The sequence below is a fragment of the Corvus cornix genome, chromosome 14 (assembly GCF_000738735.6).
Source record: "Corvus cornix cornix isolate S_Up_H32 chromosome 14, ASM73873v5, whole genome shotgun sequence".
In the NCBI taxonomy this organism is placed as follows: Eukaryota; Metazoa; Chordata; class Aves; order Passeriformes; family Corvidae; genus Corvus; species Corvus cornix.
Genome location: NC_046344.1, coordinates 15,000,472 through 15,016,779, shown reverse-complemented (window position 1 = coordinate 15,016,779; position 16,308 = coordinate 15,000,472). Strand labels below are relative to the sequence as shown.

The following is a 16,308-nucleotide window of genomic DNA, read 5'->3' as shown; positions in this document are numbered from 1 at the left end:
GCCAGAGGGCAGGGCTGGATGGGATATTGGGAAGGAATTGTTCCCTGGGAGGGTGGTGAGGCCATGGCACAGGGTGCCCAGAGCAGCTGGGGCTGCCCCTGGATCCCTGGCAGTGCCCAAGGCCAGGTTGGATGGGGCTTGGAGCAGCCTGGGCTAGTGGAAGGTGTCCCTGCCCATGGCAGGGGGTGGGATGAGATGGGCTTTAAGGTCCCTCCCAATCCAAACCATTCTAGGATTTGATGAAGTGGCTTTACAGCTCTCTCTGGAGAGACAGCACACCACTGAGTGTGTGCAAGGTCTGTTTCCAAGTGATAGATGTTGTTTCTTCTGAGCTGTATCCCCCCATCCTGATATGTTTGGATGAAGGCTCAGTCATGGATCCTCACTGTAACAATGGGATTGAGGCCTGCAGGGATGACTGGGGTCTTCTAGAGCATCTGTGCTAACTGCTGCCTCTTCTCATGTGCTCAAAGGCCCATGGAGAATGCAGCACAGAAGGTGACAAATGACACCCTCTGAGCATCCCAGTGACATGGGACATCAGTGGCAGAGACCACTGTGCTAGGGCAAGCTGGCCCTGCCACCTCTCTAAGCCCAGCCTTGTTCTGGTTCTGTCCTGATCCCCGCAGAGGGACTGGGGGTGGTGCTGGTCACTCCTTTTATCTGCCAGTGCTCGGCTGGGGCTGAACTGCAGCCGGGAGCCTGGCCAGGGGAAGCAGCTGATTCTCCTTCAGAACAGAGACTTGCACATCAATAAATGTCTCCTTACAGATGCTTTCTTCAGCCTCTTGGCTCTCATTTCCTCTTTCAGCTCCCCCAGCTTTCTATCCCACTGGCTGGAAAGCTGTCTGTCTCCTGTGAGAGCTAAGGAATGTTGGAACAGGGGCTGGGGGTAGCTCTATCTTTGCAGGTGAGGTGTTGGACAAGCCATGTGTTTTCTTCAGCGTGTCCTGACTGCATGTCCTGCTCTGGCTCTTTGTGGGATCTGTTACTGTAGATCCTGCTGTGGCTTCCAGGGACAGGTGGATCCTGTTTGAGTAACTTTGGAAAACACCTGCCAGCTGTCAAAACCAGCTGGCCAGAGGGGAACTACATCCTTGGGGTAACACAGCTCAGGGCAGAGCAGGGGTTTGTTCACTGAACTCCCAACACGAGAAAATGCTGGATAAGCTGTAGAAAATCCATGGGAAATGGTGGGTTAGGATGGGATTCTCTTTTCCCAAAGCATATGCTCCATTATTACTCAGAAATAGCCACAGCCAGGACGGGGGTGGGTCAGGGCTCCCCCAGTGCCTGCTGAGGCTTGGGATTGTTCACTGGGGCTTTCCACAGTGACACAGAACTCCTGAACTTCCTCCCTTGGAACAACCAGTGCTGCAGGAGCGGGAGGGCCCCTCCAAACCACCTTCCTCCCTGCCAGGGATTCCTCTGCCTCCAGCTGCTGCTGCCTGAATCAGTTTCTGGGGAAGAGCAAACCAGGCAAGCTTGTTCTGGCTGCAGCACAGATCCAGAGGCACGGACAGGGCCTTACTGCTGCAGTAAGGTTCTCATTCAAAGCCTGGCCCCAGAGGAGCAAGAGCCATCTTCGCTTCAGGATCTGGGAATGAGCTCAGCAAGGAGTAAGTGCACATGGTGCAAGTTTTACCTGACCCTATGGGGGTCTGTGATGGGAAAGGAAAAGGCAGCAGCTGGAACTTGTTGGGAGGAAACCCACAGAGAGAACTGGTTAAAAGCCATTTCCCGTCCATACCTCAGCCCTGTTCCGCTTTCCAATGCCCTTTGCAAGGCTAACAGCACCAGCTCAGTACTGAATCCTCAGCTGTCCACCAGAAGAGAGCTCACAGGCTGGGGAAAAGCCCCATGGGCTGTCCACAGGCCCTGCAGGGACTGGCACCAGTCCTGTGGGAGCACAGAGCCCATTCCCTGGCAGTGGCACGAGGCCACTACACAATCAGTCACTTGTCCAGATCCTAATCCAGCATTTCCTCTCAGCATGACCACAAAGTCTTGGAGGGGTGGCTCTGATTGCCAGGCTCTGGGGTGGGGGTTTGGGGTGTTTGTCCCAGCGTGACCTGCCAGAGGACAGGCACTATAAACCCTCCCAGTGCACAGCCACAGGCAGCAGCCTGGCTCCACTGAACATCACCCCAGCCAGACTTCTGGTTCAGTGGGAAGCACAAGAGCCCTGCACAGAGACAAGGGCATCTCTGCTGCCTTCACCTCCTCCAGCTCTGACACACAACTGCTGCAGCCAAAACCTCCCCTCCACGCTGCTGCCCAGGCTGTTTTTGACAAGCACCTGCAGCTTCCTGCCTTCAAGGGCCCCAAGAGGAACAACAGACAGCTTCTACTTTTATTATTACAGTTTAACACAGTCTTGGACAGAGGAGAAGCAGCAGGAACCAACATGCAAAGCAATTCAAAGTCCCCGGGGGCTCGAGGAAGACCACCCACAGCTCAGCTCCTGTACCTGCTCCCAGCAGTGTCTCTGGGGGCCCTTTCCCTCCAGCTGCTGCTCTGTTGTGCCCCAGAGCGGGACGAGGTCATGGCAGACACCAAACCTACACACACAGAGAGGAGAGGACTGGCCTGGGATTGTGTCTCGATGAGTCAGGTCCGTTGTCTGACTGGAATCCAGTACACTCCAACCAGGAGGCCGCTTTAATCATCACAATATCCTGAGCTGGAAAGGAGCCACAAAGATTATCAAGTCCAACTCCTGTCATCAAGTCCAATTTCTTAAACGTTGTCTGTGCCAACAGGGAGAAGAGAGATCCTTCAGGAAGAGGTGCTGGCTTCCATAGCAAGTCAGGAGATGAAGCTCAGACATTTCACCACAATTTTCTTGTGTCAGAACTGGCATCTCTTGGAGCCAGCAACTCTTCTAAATGCCTGTGATGGATGTCGAGGCCAAAGATTTCCACAGCACTGGAGAAATCTTTGCCAACACGTAGAAATGGATGTCCCCATGAAGGAAGAGGTGCATCAGGCTTGGCTGGCCCTCACAGACAACACAACAAACCCCCACCCACCTGGTGTGCAGAGCCATTATGTCCTCCTGCACCTCTTCCTTTGGCAGGCCTCCGCATCCGAGCTGCACGAGCTGTCCGAGTCGCTCCCCGAGGACGAGGAGGAGGAAGGCTTCGACGTGCTATAGTTCATGCTCAAGACCCAGCCCAGTTTGTTGTGCAGCACCTGCTTGAGTCCCGGGGGCAGGGGCAGCACCTCCAGCGTGTCCACGTAGTCGGGCAGGAGCTGGCGCAGGCGGAAGCAGCACAGGTACTGCAGGGACGTGCAGCTGGCGCAGGACCGGATCACCTTCATGCTGCTCTTGGCCGCCGTCGAGCACACCATGGGGTAAAACTTCTTGTTCTGCAGCTTCGTGGCTGCCACCCCTGCCAGGGCACAGCACCAGGGAGGGCATGTTAGTTTAGACAGAGGGATCTCCCCCCTCTCACCTACCCCGAGCCCATTAACTGCAAAGCTCTTGGGAAAAGCTTTCTGAACTCCCAATCTATTAAACAAGAAATGTGATCTTCCCCCCACTCACTTCACACCTTGGTCTTCTGCTTTCTCAGTGTTTTCTGCTGCAGCCAGACTCGAGTTCCTCCCACCCCATCCCTGGCTCTCACCTATGCACTTGCGGTTCTTGAAGAATGTGAGTGTCCCGTGCCACGTGTCCAAATGCACCCCAATAATGGAGCCCTGGCCAAACCTCGAGGAGAAGTTTGTTTTGTCTCCCTTGTGATGCAGCAGTCCTGAAAACACACCCAAAAAATGGCATTCTGTGGAAAACCTGCACTCCAGGAGTTCATCCCGACTCCCATGCTGCTGGTACAGCCTCGCTCAGTGCCAGAAACATCCCTGCACTGCCTGATCCTTGCCCTCCCATCCCAGAGTGGCTGCTAGAAAGGGGAAAGTTGTGGTTTTACAACTCCAGCACTGAAACCCCAAAGTGGTGATGTGACAGTAGCACCCTGGTGCCCTGGAGGGTCCCACACCAGGTCTAAGGGCTCTGCAAAACACGGGCCAGGAGAGACGCTCCAAGGGCTGTGAGCTGTCGGCAGCTGCTCTGGTGTCCTTAATGAAGGGATTCACAGGTCTGGGGGCACCTCTTGGGCTACTGCTGCCCATCCAGCCCCCCTGTCTGTGTTACCTGTGTAAGAGAGTCCCCAGCTGTCCTCGTCCTTGCCCAGCAGGCTGCAGAAGGTGTGACGGTACTTGTCCAGGTTCACATCGGACGTCCCAATTCCCACCATCTGGGAGGCAAAGCAGGGAGTAAGAACACAAGCTCAGTGTCTTTTCAAGTAACAAAACACAACCACATTCCACCTCCAGTTCTTCCCTCCTCTTCTTGGCTCAGTCCAAAACACCCAGAGGGCTTGGTGAAGCCAAGTCAGAGGTTTCAGGGTGGAGCTGAAGGCTCCCAGCTTCAATTTCCTAAGTGAGGAGGCCCAGCTGAACTGCTGAAGAAGGTCACTGTCCTGTTCAGAGTCATGGAATGGTCTGAGTTGGAAGGGACCTTAAAGCTCATCCCATTCCACCCCCTGCCATGGGCAGGGACACCTTCCCCTATCCCAGCCTGCTCCAGGCCCCATCCAGCCTGGCCTTGGACACTGCCAGGGATTCTTCTGGGCACCCTGTGCCAGGACCTCCCCACCCTCCCAGGGAACAATTCCTTCCCCATATCCCATCCAGCCCTGCCCTCTGGCACTGGGAAGCCATTCCCTGTGTCCTGTCCCTCCATCCCTGTCCCCAATCCCTCTGCAGCTCTCCTGGAGCCCCTTTAGGCCCTGCAAGGGGCTCTGAGGTGTCCCTGGAGCCTTCACTTGTCCAGGTGAGCACCCCCAGCTCTCCCAGCCTGGCTCCAGAGCAGAGGGGCTCCAGCCCTTGGGACATCTCCGTGGCTTTCTCTGGACTCTCTCCAGCAGCTCCACATCCCTCTGCTGTTGGCCCCAGGGCTGGGGCAGCTCTGCAGGTGGGGTCTCACCTGAGGGGGCAGAGGGGCAGAATCCCCCCCTCCCCTGCTGCCCACTCTGGGGCTCAGCCCAGGGCATGGGGGGGATCTGGGTGCACATGACCAGGCTGTGTCCAGTTCTCATCCTCCAACACTCCACGTCCTTCTCCCAGGGCTGCTCTCGATCCATTCTCTGCCCAGCCTGGATTAGTGCCCTGACCCAGGTGCAGCACTGGCACTTGGCTTTGTTGAACTTTTTTCCCATGGCCCCACCTCTCCAGCCTGTCCAGGTCCCTCGGGATGCCCCATGTCTCCCCTCCAGGGTGTCACCTCCCCACACAGCTGGGTGTCAGCTCCAGCCTGGCTGAGTGCCCTGATCCCATGTCCATGTCCAGTACTGGCCCCAATGCCAGCCCCTGAGCAATGTCACTTGTAACTGGTCTCTGTTGACTCCACCTCTTTGCGTGTGACCATCCAGACAATTCCATGCCCACCAAGTGGTCCCTCTGTCAAATCCATGTCTCTCCAGGTGAGAGATGCCATGCAAGGCAGCAACAAATCCTTTGCCCAAATTCAAGTAGATGAGATCACTTCCTCTTCCCTCATGCACCAACACTGCAACCCCATCACAGAACGCCACTGCATCTGTCAGGCAGGATTTGCCCTTAGTGAAGCCCTGATGGACGTCATCAACCACCTCCACTTTTTCCATGAGCCTTTGCATAGTTTCCAAAAGGATCTGCTCCATGACTGCCAGGCACAGAGGTAAGACCGGCCAGCCTGTACTTCCCCAGATCTTCCTTATTTGCCTTTTGAAAAATGGGGGTTAAGTTTCCTCTTTTCCAGTCACTGGGTACTTCACCAGACTGCCACAGCTTCTCAGATATGACAGATAGTGGCTACACCACTTCATCCACCAGTTCCCTCAGATCCCAGGGATGCATCTCATCAGGTCCCCAGGCACTTGTGCACTTCCAGACAGCCTCAAACCTGATCTGCTGTGGTGGAACCGCATCCTCCCAGCTCCTGTCCAAAACCCTGGGCACTTCTGTGTGCCCCACACGTACCATGTCAGTGCCATACACCGGGGAGGTCATCTTGATCTCCCAGAAGTGCTGCCCATCTGCCAGCTCCTTGTTGCCGCGGATGGCGGCCGTGCCACAGCTGTACTCCATGTGGAAGTTCACCTTGCGGTTGTCACACGTCAGCAGGGTGGCCGTCGACTTGTTCAGGTCATCCCACACCCAGTCGAAATCTGTTGAGGAAGCACAGAGGGGACAAGGATGGGCAAAGACCTTCAGGGAACTACCACCAAGCCAAAGCATGGGTGGATGTTTGTTTTGAAGGCTGTTAGTGGGGTTGTTTATGTTTCTCTTACAGTTTAAGAGGGTAAATCTTAGGCTGTGCACATCAGAGAACTGCTTGAGGCCTGAACTATTCTGCAGTGCCCCACCACAGATGGATCAGTGCTCCAAAGCTGGCAGCATTCACCAGGCCCAATTTTGGCTGACACCAGGGAGAGCCTCCCTTCTCCCCGCACTCCTCACGGGATCAAGGGATGGCTCTGCCATGCCACAGGCTCTGCCAGCCAGCCCAAGCCCACTCTGTGCTCTGAGCCTGGCACCCCACCAGCCATTGCAGGGATCAGGAGGGCCCTAAGCACCGGCTCTGTTTCACCTGTGGCCTAAGCCGGATCGGAAAGCATGTCCCAGAGGTGAGAGCTGATGCTGTCACAGCTCAGCCCTGAGCCCTGGAAACATGACAGCAGGCACAGGCTGGTAATCCCCCTACAGCCTCGGGATGTAAACAAAGGAATGCTGGGACAGGGACGGGACACTGCAGGGGCCCCCCCAGCCCCTTACACTCGTCCTCCTCGCCGCAGCGGCAGTCGCGGACACGGTGCAGGGCGTGCAGGCTGGAGCAGTAGGGAGCTTCACTCTGGTTCTCACAGTTGCAGTAGGACTCTCCAGTCACAGGGATGGCGCTCGGGATGGAGGGAGACAGGGAGGAAAACTCCGGCTCCGAGTCCGAGTCGCTGTGCTGCTGGGGAGAACAGGGAATGGTCGCTGCTGGGCATCCCTGGGCGTGGGAGCTGGGCTGGCAGAGCTCCCTGAGGGCTGTGCAGGGACATCCCCAGGCTCATGTCATGTCCTGGCCTGTCACACAGGGAGGCTGTGCCCGTGGCATTACCCTGCTTTGGGACATGGGCAGTGCCTGCTGAGCTGCAGGGACCTCTCAGCACTCTGCGGTGCAGGTACGTTCTTTGTGCCTGCTGGGAACAAGGAGCTGTCACAGCAGGGTCACAAGCCTGGAACACACATTTTGAAGGAAATTCTGTGCTGAAGCTTTGGCTTTCACCAGGCAGGTTCCAGCCATCAGCAGAGCCAAGCACTGCTCTGGAGAGGCTGTGAGGAGCCTGGGACACACAAGGGGGAGAAGGGAGAGGGGGCAGAACAAAGGGAGCCAGTTGAGCAGCACGGCTGCAGCTCCTCAGGCCAGTGCTGCAGACAGGCCCACGGGGAACCCAGGGCAGGATTAAAGGGCTTTTGTTTACATTCATGAACACAAAAACCTGATTTACTGTTCCCCAGTGCCAAGAGACAAAAGTGATCCTGGACTAGACACTGTGGGAGTCACAGCCCAGTTTCACCCCTGTGTTATGGTGTTGCCTAAGGGATTCTCTTATCACTGATTGCAGCGAGTTACTCTAGGTTTACACACTGCTCAGATGTACCTGCTTGTTATTCACCCCCAAGGTAAGGGGTATTTAATGACAAAAATCATTTAAACTCATGTTCTTGCAGCTGTGTAAGACAGGGAATTGAAACTACTTGGGCTTACGTATGTACTGCCCAGATCTCCTCTGGCCTGCAAACCCAAGAGCTTGGGTTCTGTCTTTCCTAACTTCTTACTTCCCTAAGTACTGCCACCTAGAAATCCTGTCATTCCCATGACTGCAGGCACAGAAAACTGCTCGATTTCTGGGAGCACAGTGCCTGGGTTTGGACACTGTGCTCTGGCAGTGGCCTCATGGCTTCAGTGTGGCCCTGAAGCTCCTGGAGCAGCTCCTTGTGTCCCCACCACTACACAGGGAACTCAACTCACACACTCAAGTATTAGGGAAAAGAGGGAATGATGGCAGAGGCAAATCAGTCACTCCTTGCCTTGTTTTACTCCTGCTCTCCCTGCTGTGTTCCCATCTCCAGCACACCTGGACCAGCTTCAGAAGTGATGTTCACATCACAAAGCAGGAAATGTGAGGAAATCTCAGTCTGAAGACACTGTCCCACAATCTCCACTACCATCTCTAAGGGCCTCACAGCCCAGGAGGGAGCACAGCGAGCCAGATTAGGGAACAGATCCACTTCACACACTTATCTAGAGCTCTACTTCCAGAACAGTATTTAAAAATATTGTATGTACTTTATGTATGACACACCCATTCTGTGCTTAAAAAAGCATTTCGCTTAGCATCAATACTGACCATTGTTAAATCCTTTCTGCTTTTGGCCAGTACACACCTGATATCAGGGAAAGGAAAACGTCCCCTGTGCCACCCTGTGCCCCCCAGAGCCCCCCGAGCCCAGCCTACCTGCCCGTCGGAGTCGTAGCCCCAGCCCCGTGCACCGGCCCGGCCGTCGGCCTCGCGCCGGACCCCGCTCAGCACAAAGTGCCAGGCCCGGCTGCTCCGCGGGCGCCGCGCCATGCTGCTCCCAGACAGGTAGGCTGGGGAAAGGGACACGAGGTTACACTTCTGCCACGTCCCATGGCCACTCCCTGGGTCACCAAACCCCCCAGGGGGACTAGCACAAGATGAGCCAATGCAAAGAAGTTCCAGCTGCATCAAGAGCCTTTGCAAACTTCACCCAAACTTCTCTTTCTCCACCTAGGGTCAACTCCTCCGTGAGCCAGGTGTTCAGCTGGTCCCTAGAAACACTCCCAATATGCAGTGGTGGTGGCAGCAGCTGCCCCACCGCAGGAATTGGATCCAGCCACCACCTCTCACCTGGCCTAAGAAGCTTCAGGGCTGTCAGAATCACAGAATTGTTTGGGGTGGAAGGACCTTCAAGCTCATCTCGTTCCACCCCCTGCCATAGGCAGGGACACCTTCCACTAGAGCAGGCTGCTCTAAAACACGGCCTCCCTGGTGCCCAGCGACCCTTCAGCGGCTGTCCTGGCTCTGGCCACCTGCACTGCCCCAGCCTCACTGCAGCCCGTCTGTCTGCAGGGAAGGCTGTCCACCTGCAACTGCCCTCTGAGCAAGGCCTTTGCTCTCAGTGCTTGGAGAGGAAGCAAAACCACTTTCCTGCTCTGGAGGGAAATTAGGCTTGTGACAGACCTGTCCCAACTTGCCTCAAGGACAACAGGCAGAAGGGAAGCAGCCGCCTGTCTCCCAGTCCAGCAGGGATGTTGTTCAGAGACAGACTTCCCAAGGCTCCTTCCCAGTGGACAGCTTGACAGGCCAGCCCAGCTTCCAGCTGCCACACAGGAGCACTGCACTGGATGTGATGGGGAAACCTCAGCTTCCAATCTCACCCCCCTGAAGTTTATCTTTGCAGAATTCAACTCCCCACCAAGAGGCACCCGCAGGGCTGTAACCCTTGAACCCTCTCCCTCAGCTCAGTCCCAAGCCAGGGCCAGCCATAAAGCTCCTGGCCCTGTTCCTCCTATGCCTCAGTCACCAGCAGGAGAGCAGCTCCTGGAAAAGCAGGACAGGCCAAGCCACAGCCGGCTGTGCAGCTGCCCATGGATGCTTTGAAGGGCTCTGGAAATCCCACCTGCTGGAATCACAGGGCTCACACAGCCATGCTGGGAAAGGACCTAAAACCCCAGCAGAAACCCCTTCTCCAGCTTTGTTGGGCACCCACAGCAGCCCAACAGAGCAGCTCTGTACCCCAGGCCCTTGCTAAGGCTGGGCCTTAGAGTCAGCACAGAGATCCCAGTACATGATCCAGCACCGACGGCAGAGTCAGTCATGGAATCATTATGGCTGGAAAAGACCTCTTGGATCAACGAGTCCAACCATTCCCCCGGCACTGCCAAGGCCACCAAGTGCCACATCCACACAGCTTTTAAATCCCCCCAGGGATGGTGACCCCACCACTGCCCTGGGCAGCTGTGCCAGTGCCTGACCACCCTTCCCATGAAGGAATTTCCCCAATATCCAACCTAAACCTCCCCTGGCCCAGCCTGAGGCCGTTCCCTCTCCTCCTGTCCCTGTTCCCTGGCAGCACAGCCGACCCCCTCCCGGCTGGCCCCCTCCTGTCAGGAACTTGTGCAGAGCCACAAGGTCCCCCCTGAGCCTCCTTTGCTCCAGGCTGAGCCCCTTTCCCAGCTCCCTCAGCCGCTCCTGGTGCTCCAGCCCCTTCCCAGCTCTGTTCCCTTCTCTGGACCCGCTCCAGCCCCCCAGAGTTTTTCTTGCCCAGAACTGCCCCTAGGATTGGAGGTGCCTCAGCAGTGCCAGCGCAGGGGACGGCCACTGTCCCGCTCCTGCTGTCACAACCGGTGCTGCCACAAAAGCCCCTTCACCCCTCAGGGGCCTTGGGCCGCTGAGGCCTTTCCGCGGGCCCGAGGCGATGCTGCGGCGTGACCCGCGCTAACCCCGGCACTTCCCCAGGCCACCGAGCGGCGCGGAGGAACCACGGCAGGCTGCCCGACCCGCCCGACCCGGCTCCGTGGCTGCGGAAAGCAGCGGTTCCACCGAGGGCGGCTACCGGAGCCCCCAGCTGTCCCGGTAGCTGAGGCGCGGCCGGACAGGACAAGGCCAGGCCAGCCAGGCCAGGCCACCGCGCTTAGGTCGCACAACCCCGGCCCGCCCTGAGCCAAACCCCAACCCCCGGCTCCCACCTCCAGCCCGTCCCCCGAGCCCCCCGGCCCACCTGCCGGCCCGGCCCTGCCCGGCCCGGCGCTGCCCCGGCCCGGCCCCGCGGCGCTTCTGACCTACTTTTCCCCTCCCGGGACATAAACAATCCGCTCCCGGCACCGCCCCCCAGGCGCCCATTGGCTGCGGCGGCGCCGCGCCCCTTCGCCATTGGCTAGGCTCCCTGTCACTCACATGCGGAGGAGGACGGAGGGGGCGGGGTCTGAAGAAGCCCCTCGCTATTGGTTGTCCCGTGTGCCAATCGCCGGGAAGCGGCGCCATTGGGCGGCCGCTCGCGAAGGGAAAGCACTAAGCCTATTGGCTGATGCAAGGGGAGTGCGAGGACTGGATTGGCTGCGGTGCCCTGGAGGGCGGGTTCTCCGGTGAGAGCGCGGCTTGCGATTGGACACGGTTCCTGTCAGTCTGAGGGGGCGGGGCTGTGGGCCGGCGGAAGGCGGAAGCGAGGGATGCGGGGAGGCAACATGGAGGAAACGGCTGGGGGTGAGCAGAGCAGCGGCCGCGGCCTGGAGGATCCGAGATCTGGGGTCTCGGTCTGGGGGGGCCCTACTCGCCTCAAGGGGGACGTCCCGCCCGGAATGCCCAGGCCTAGTGGGGGGTTAGGACCCGGTCCTGTGGAATTCCGAGGTGCTCGGGCCGAGCCGGTGCCGCGGTGTTGGGCCCGACTCCCGGTGAGGGGAGCGCCGGGCCGGGTCGGGGTCCCATAGGCGGCGGGCCCCGGTTATCGGGAGGCGACGTTGAGCCTTGCCAGAGGCCCGGGCTCGACTCCCGCGGAAGACAGCGCCGAGTAACCGGGCCCGGCGCGGGGCTGCCGCTGTCACCGGGCGGTATCCCGGGAGCGCCTCGCTGCGGGGCCCCGTCTCGCCCCTCCCCGGCCCCCTTCTCCCCCCCTTCCCGTTGTGGGGCCCGTGGTCTTTACCGTCGGCGGAGGTGCGGATGAGCTCTGCCATGGTGCGTGCGGGCTCCATGCCACCGGTGCCGCTGGGCTGCCGGGCCAGCCCCGGCGCCTCGAGTCCGTGCCCGGTCGTGACGGGGCCCCAGGTGGGCGGGTGGCGTTTGCCGGCTGTGGGCTGGAGCCCCCTGTGCTGCCCCGGACCGGGGACAGCGGTCCCGAGCGCTCCCTGCTCCAGGGAGCTGAGCCCAAAGCAGAGTCGGGAGCGCTGACAGCACAGCAGGGAACAGCAGGAAGGCTGGAGTGGAGCGTGGGACTGGCAGGAAGGGACTGGTGTGGCACAGAGGAAGGAAACGCCAAGGGCCTGAGCTCACCAGCAGCCTCCGGCCATGCCCGGGCTGAGCCTCACGAGCCTGGTGCGTGTTTATTGCTGTGCTGGCCAATGGCCACTTAGGTCACCGGGACAAGCCTTTGCTCCCCACACACACTGTTTATTGCCATTGTTCTTATTGTCCCTTTTCTGATGACAAAAAGCCCGTGGCACATCCACCTCTTCTTTCCCACTGCCTTACACTGAGGTGAGACCTCACCGGGGCAGCAGCTCCTCCTGAGGGGCAGCTCCCATCTCTGGGACAGGGACAGGGAACGGCTGGAGCTGTGCCAGGCAGGGTCAGGCTGGAGATCAGGGAAAGGTCCTTCCCCCAGAGGGTGCTGGGCGCTGAACAGGCTCCCCAGGGAATGGGCACGGCCCCGAGGCTGCCAGAGCTCCAGGAGCATTTGGACAGCGCTGCCAGGGACGCCCAGGGTGGGATTTGGGGTGTCTGTGCAGGACCAGAGGTGGGACTGGATGATCCCTGTGGGTCCTTTCCCACTCAGGATGTTCTGTGACTCTCTGATGCCCTTGCAGACAGAGCCAGCCTGGCCGGGGTGCGGCACATCCTGCTGGTGCTGTCCGGGAAGGGCGGCGTTGGGAAGAGCACCATCTCCACCGAGCTGGCCCTGGCGCTGCGCAGCGCCGGGAAGAGGGTGAGAGAGGGTTTGGGGTGCTGAGCTCTGGCTTTTCCCTTCCAGCCTCCAGCTGGGCTGGGTTTTGCCCACCCTTCCCATGTGGGTGTGCTGGGTGGGCAGTGTGTGGATTCCCTGGGAAAATGCAATTTGTGAGAGTGTGATCCAGCTCAGGTACCTGGATCAGATACTGCAGTTCATTTCTCTTTTATCTGTTCTCTTAAATCACCCAATATTTGTTGTTGAAATTGGCCTGAGATGTGACTTTGCTCCTTTGTGGTGTCACCCTCGCTCCCTCTGTGGGGTGAAGTGGGTGAGCTCAAGGACTCTTAAAATGGGGACAAAAAGTGTGAGCAGGAGACAGACTGAATCCCCCGAGGATCTTATTAAAAGCTCTGTGCAGCCAGTGCCACTTGGGTTCTGGCATAAAGCACTTGGAAACACCCAGGAGATGCTCCTTGGGGAGAAGGAGGTCGGGAGGGATGTGAAGTGTAAAGCATTTGTGTTTCAAATGTGGCTGCTGAGCTGCAGAGGCTGTTGTGGAAGTGCTGTGAGCAGCCCAGAGCTGGGTGCTTGGGGTTCCTGAGCCCAGCGTGCCGGGCCTGTCCGAAGGGCTGTGCCTGTCCCCAGGTGGGGATCCTGGACGTGGACCTGTGTGGCCCCAGCATCCCCCGCATGCTGAGGGTGCAGGACAGCGCCGTGCACCAGTGTGACAGCGGCTGGGTCCCCGTCTTCGTGGGCCAGGACAAGGCCATCGCCCTCATGTCCATCGGCTTCCTGCTGGAGAGGCCGGACGATGCCGTGGTGTGGAGAGGACCCAAGAAAAACGGTAACACCGGGGTTTGCTGCTGGTGAAACCTTCTGTGAACGCTCCTGGAGGTGCTGCTGCCTCCTGGAGATGTTATTCCTTGGGGGAATGAAGCTCCAGTTCCACAAGGGTGGGTTTAAATCCCTCCCATGTTGTGCTGACAGACAGCCTTGTCCCCTCTCCCTGGGTCCCTGTCCCCAGGGCGCTTCCCAACTCCTGTCCCACAGCTCCCAAGTCACCTGCTGAAACCCGTTGTGGTTTGGGGTTTTTTTTATCTGCCCCTTTTATTTCCATAGCTTTGATCAAACAATTTCTCACTGACGTGGCCTGGGGGGACCTGGACTTCCTCATCGTGGACACGCCGCCGGGCACGTCCGACGAGCACATCTCCACCGTGGAGGCCTTGAGGCCCTTCCAGCTGCTCGGAGCAATCCTGGTCACGACACCTCAGGTAGGACACGGGGCTGGAATTCCTGGCAGGCTGCAGGTTTGGAGGGGGGAAAAATGCATGCCAGGTTTGCACAGGTCTGTCTCGTTGTACACATCTGCTCTGGAGCCGCAATCAGTGTGCACAGAGGGATCCCCAGGTCCTGTTGTTCCCCCTCAGGCTGTGTCCGTGGGGGATGTGAGGCGGGAGCTGACGTTCTGTAGGAAGGCGGGACTGCGGATCCTCGGCATCGTGGAGAACATGAGCGGCTTCGTGTGCCCCCACTGCTCTGTGAGCTCTCCTGACCTTATTGTCCAGCCTTGGGGCTCTTGTGGGCTCTTCCTTGTACTAGTGGGGTGCTGAGCCTTGGGTGGCAAATCGGGAAATGCCATGGGGGTGATGCTGTGAGCCAGGGAGGGGAGACGCTGCCAGCTCTGGGCTCTGCTCAGGAGCACTGGGAGAGGGCGGGGGCACAGCGAGTGCCTGGGGCTGGAGGGTGGAGGGGAGCTGGCTCTGCTCAGGGCCTGGCAGCACCTGCCCTGTCACACGGGGCTCTGGGCTTCCTGACTCACTGCTCATTCCTTCAGGAGTGCACAAACATCTTCTCCAAAGGGGGAGGTGAGGAGCTGGCCAAGCACGCCGGGGTGCCCTTCCTGGGTGAGTGGCTCTGCTCAGGGTGATCTCATGGTGCTGTGGGAGGGCTGAGCACAGAGAAGGAGCATCAGGGAAGGCAGGTGGGCTGGGCTGTGAGCCCCAGGCACCTGGGCAGAGCTGAGGTTTGTGCTTTGCTTCTCTGCCATCCAAACTCCTCACATTTGGCCCCTGGCCCTGCTGGGCCACAGATGGTGATGCCACATCATGGTGACAGCGTAAACAAGCCTGGAGCTCCATGAGAACCATGTTGGAATGTCTGGAGCCTTCCTGAGAAATGGGGGCTGAGGGCTGAACCCTGTCCCTGGGACAGGGGATCAGAAGGGATCAGCCCACGTCCCTGGGCTGGGATCAGAGGGAAGAGCCCCTCTCATGAAGCACCAGGGTGGGGTGGGATCTTGGGCCCAGAGGAGGTGCTTGCAGGTGAGAATTGTCTCCTGGAGAGCTCTGGGAGGGCAGTGGTTGCTCTTCCCTACCCCTTTCCCTGGAGCTGACCCTGGCAGTGTGTTTTTGATCCCTGGCTGCAGACCCTGGCCATACAGGGAGCGAGCTGAGCTCTCACCCTCCTCTCCCCTGTCCCACAGGCTGCGTCCCCCTGGACCCCCAGCTCAGCCAGAGCTTGGAAGAAGGCAGAGACTTCATCCAAGAGTTTCCCAAGAGCTCTGCCTTCCCTGCCTTGACTCACATTGCCCAGCAGATCTTGGATACATCGCAGAGGAGCTCCTGAGGAGGGTGTGGAGCTGGACTGGTGCCAGGCTGGCAGCCCCAGCAGTGGGAAGGGGCTGCAGGAGCTGTTTAACTCAAACTGTCTCACTGGGGGGTGTGAGGGAGGGAGGGAGGGAGAGCACAGATTGCTGCTGGCAGTCCCAGGGGGAAGCAGCTCCATCCCCTCAGACCCAAAGAGACTCTGGAGCTGCTGTGTCAAGCGCTGTTCTTCCCTCAGCGATCCCAGACGGCTCCAATCACCTGGATGGCGGCTCCGTGTGCTGCTGCCTTCTCCCGCTGCCCCTGCCTGATGGATCACACAGGGCTTGCTTCAGTGGCTGGGTCGTGCTGGGTGCTCCCATGTGGAGCCAGGCCAGGCCCCTGTGCTCAGAATTCTCAGCTCACTGGTTCCTGACGGGCGGTGAGGGCACGGCATGGGCTGGGTGTGAGGAAAAGCCTTCGGGAGCTGTCTGGGAGGTGCATCCCATCGTGCTGGGAATGAGGCCTTGGGGTCTGCCAGGGGTGTGTGACTCAGGAATATTTTTCAAGGTTCCAGGCAGTAAACACTCTTCTTAAAATGCAGGTCTGTGACTTCTGTTCTTCCATGGCTTCAGGCCTCGCTGTAGCTCTGAGTCTTGGCCCGTCACGTGCATCAAGGTGCTTCCTGCTTTTCCCTGGTTTCCTTGCTGGAATTCAGCTGAATCTCTCCTATAACAGCATCAGGATCCAGCCTGTCCCTTGTCTTGCTGTGAGCTGGCCCTGGCAGCCCTTCATGGGATGCTTTGCCACAGCTCTTCTCCAACCCCAGCCTGGGGCTCCTCTGTGTCCCCAGGTGGTTCCTGCTCCATTCACTTCCGAGTGTCCCTGCACCTCTCCCCGTGGGCTGCTGCTCCCGTGGGACCTGCTGTCCTCTTGCAGGCTTGAGTTTAGCTGGGGAAGCACATGAAGGCCTTGCATCTTATCTCCCTCCCTCCTGGACTCTGAG

At 58.8% G+C, this 16,308-nt stretch overlaps 2 protein-coding genes across 4 annotated transcripts; one reads left to right on the top strand and one right to left on the bottom strand.

The window, feature by feature from the left end:
- Positions 1–2,332: 2,332 nt before the first annotated feature.
- SPSB3 (splA/ryanodine receptor domain and SOCS box containing 3) lies at positions 2,333–12,013 on the bottom strand. Of its 3 annotated transcripts, XM_039560170.1 has the most exons (8): positions 11,755–12,013; positions 8,550–8,683; positions 6,820–7,000; positions 6,025–6,212; positions 4,157–4,259; positions 3,633–3,758; positions 3,033–3,395; positions 2,333–2,683 (listed from the first exon to the last, which is right to left on the bottom strand). In XM_039560170.1, exons 1-7 carry the CDS (start codon positions 11,801–11,803, stop codon positions 3,049–3,051), a joined length of 1,128 nt encoding a protein of 375 aa, XP_039416104.1. In that variant the 5' UTR covers positions 11,804–12,013; the 3' UTR covers positions 2,333–2,683; positions 3,033–3,048. The 3 variants fall into 3 exon arrangements, with proteins under 3 accessions (XP_039416104.1, XP_039416102.1, XP_039416105.1); XM_039560168.1 differs by having other exon boundaries at positions 2,333–3,395; XM_039560171.1 differs by having other exon boundaries at positions 2,333–3,395; positions 6,820–6,997.
- On the top strand, positions 11,243–15,905 carry NUBP2 (nucleotide binding protein 2). Its single transcript, XM_039560178.1, has 7 exons — positions 11,243–11,318; positions 12,635–12,753; positions 13,363–13,561; positions 13,837–13,991; positions 14,148–14,258; positions 14,555–14,624; positions 15,203–15,905. Exons 1-7 carry the CDS (start codon positions 11,285–11,287, stop codon positions 15,343–15,345), a joined length of 831 nt encoding a protein of 276 aa, XP_039416112.1. The 5' UTR covers positions 11,243–11,284; the 3' UTR covers positions 15,346–15,905.
- The last annotated feature ends 403 nt before the right edge of the window (positions 15,906–16,308 follow it).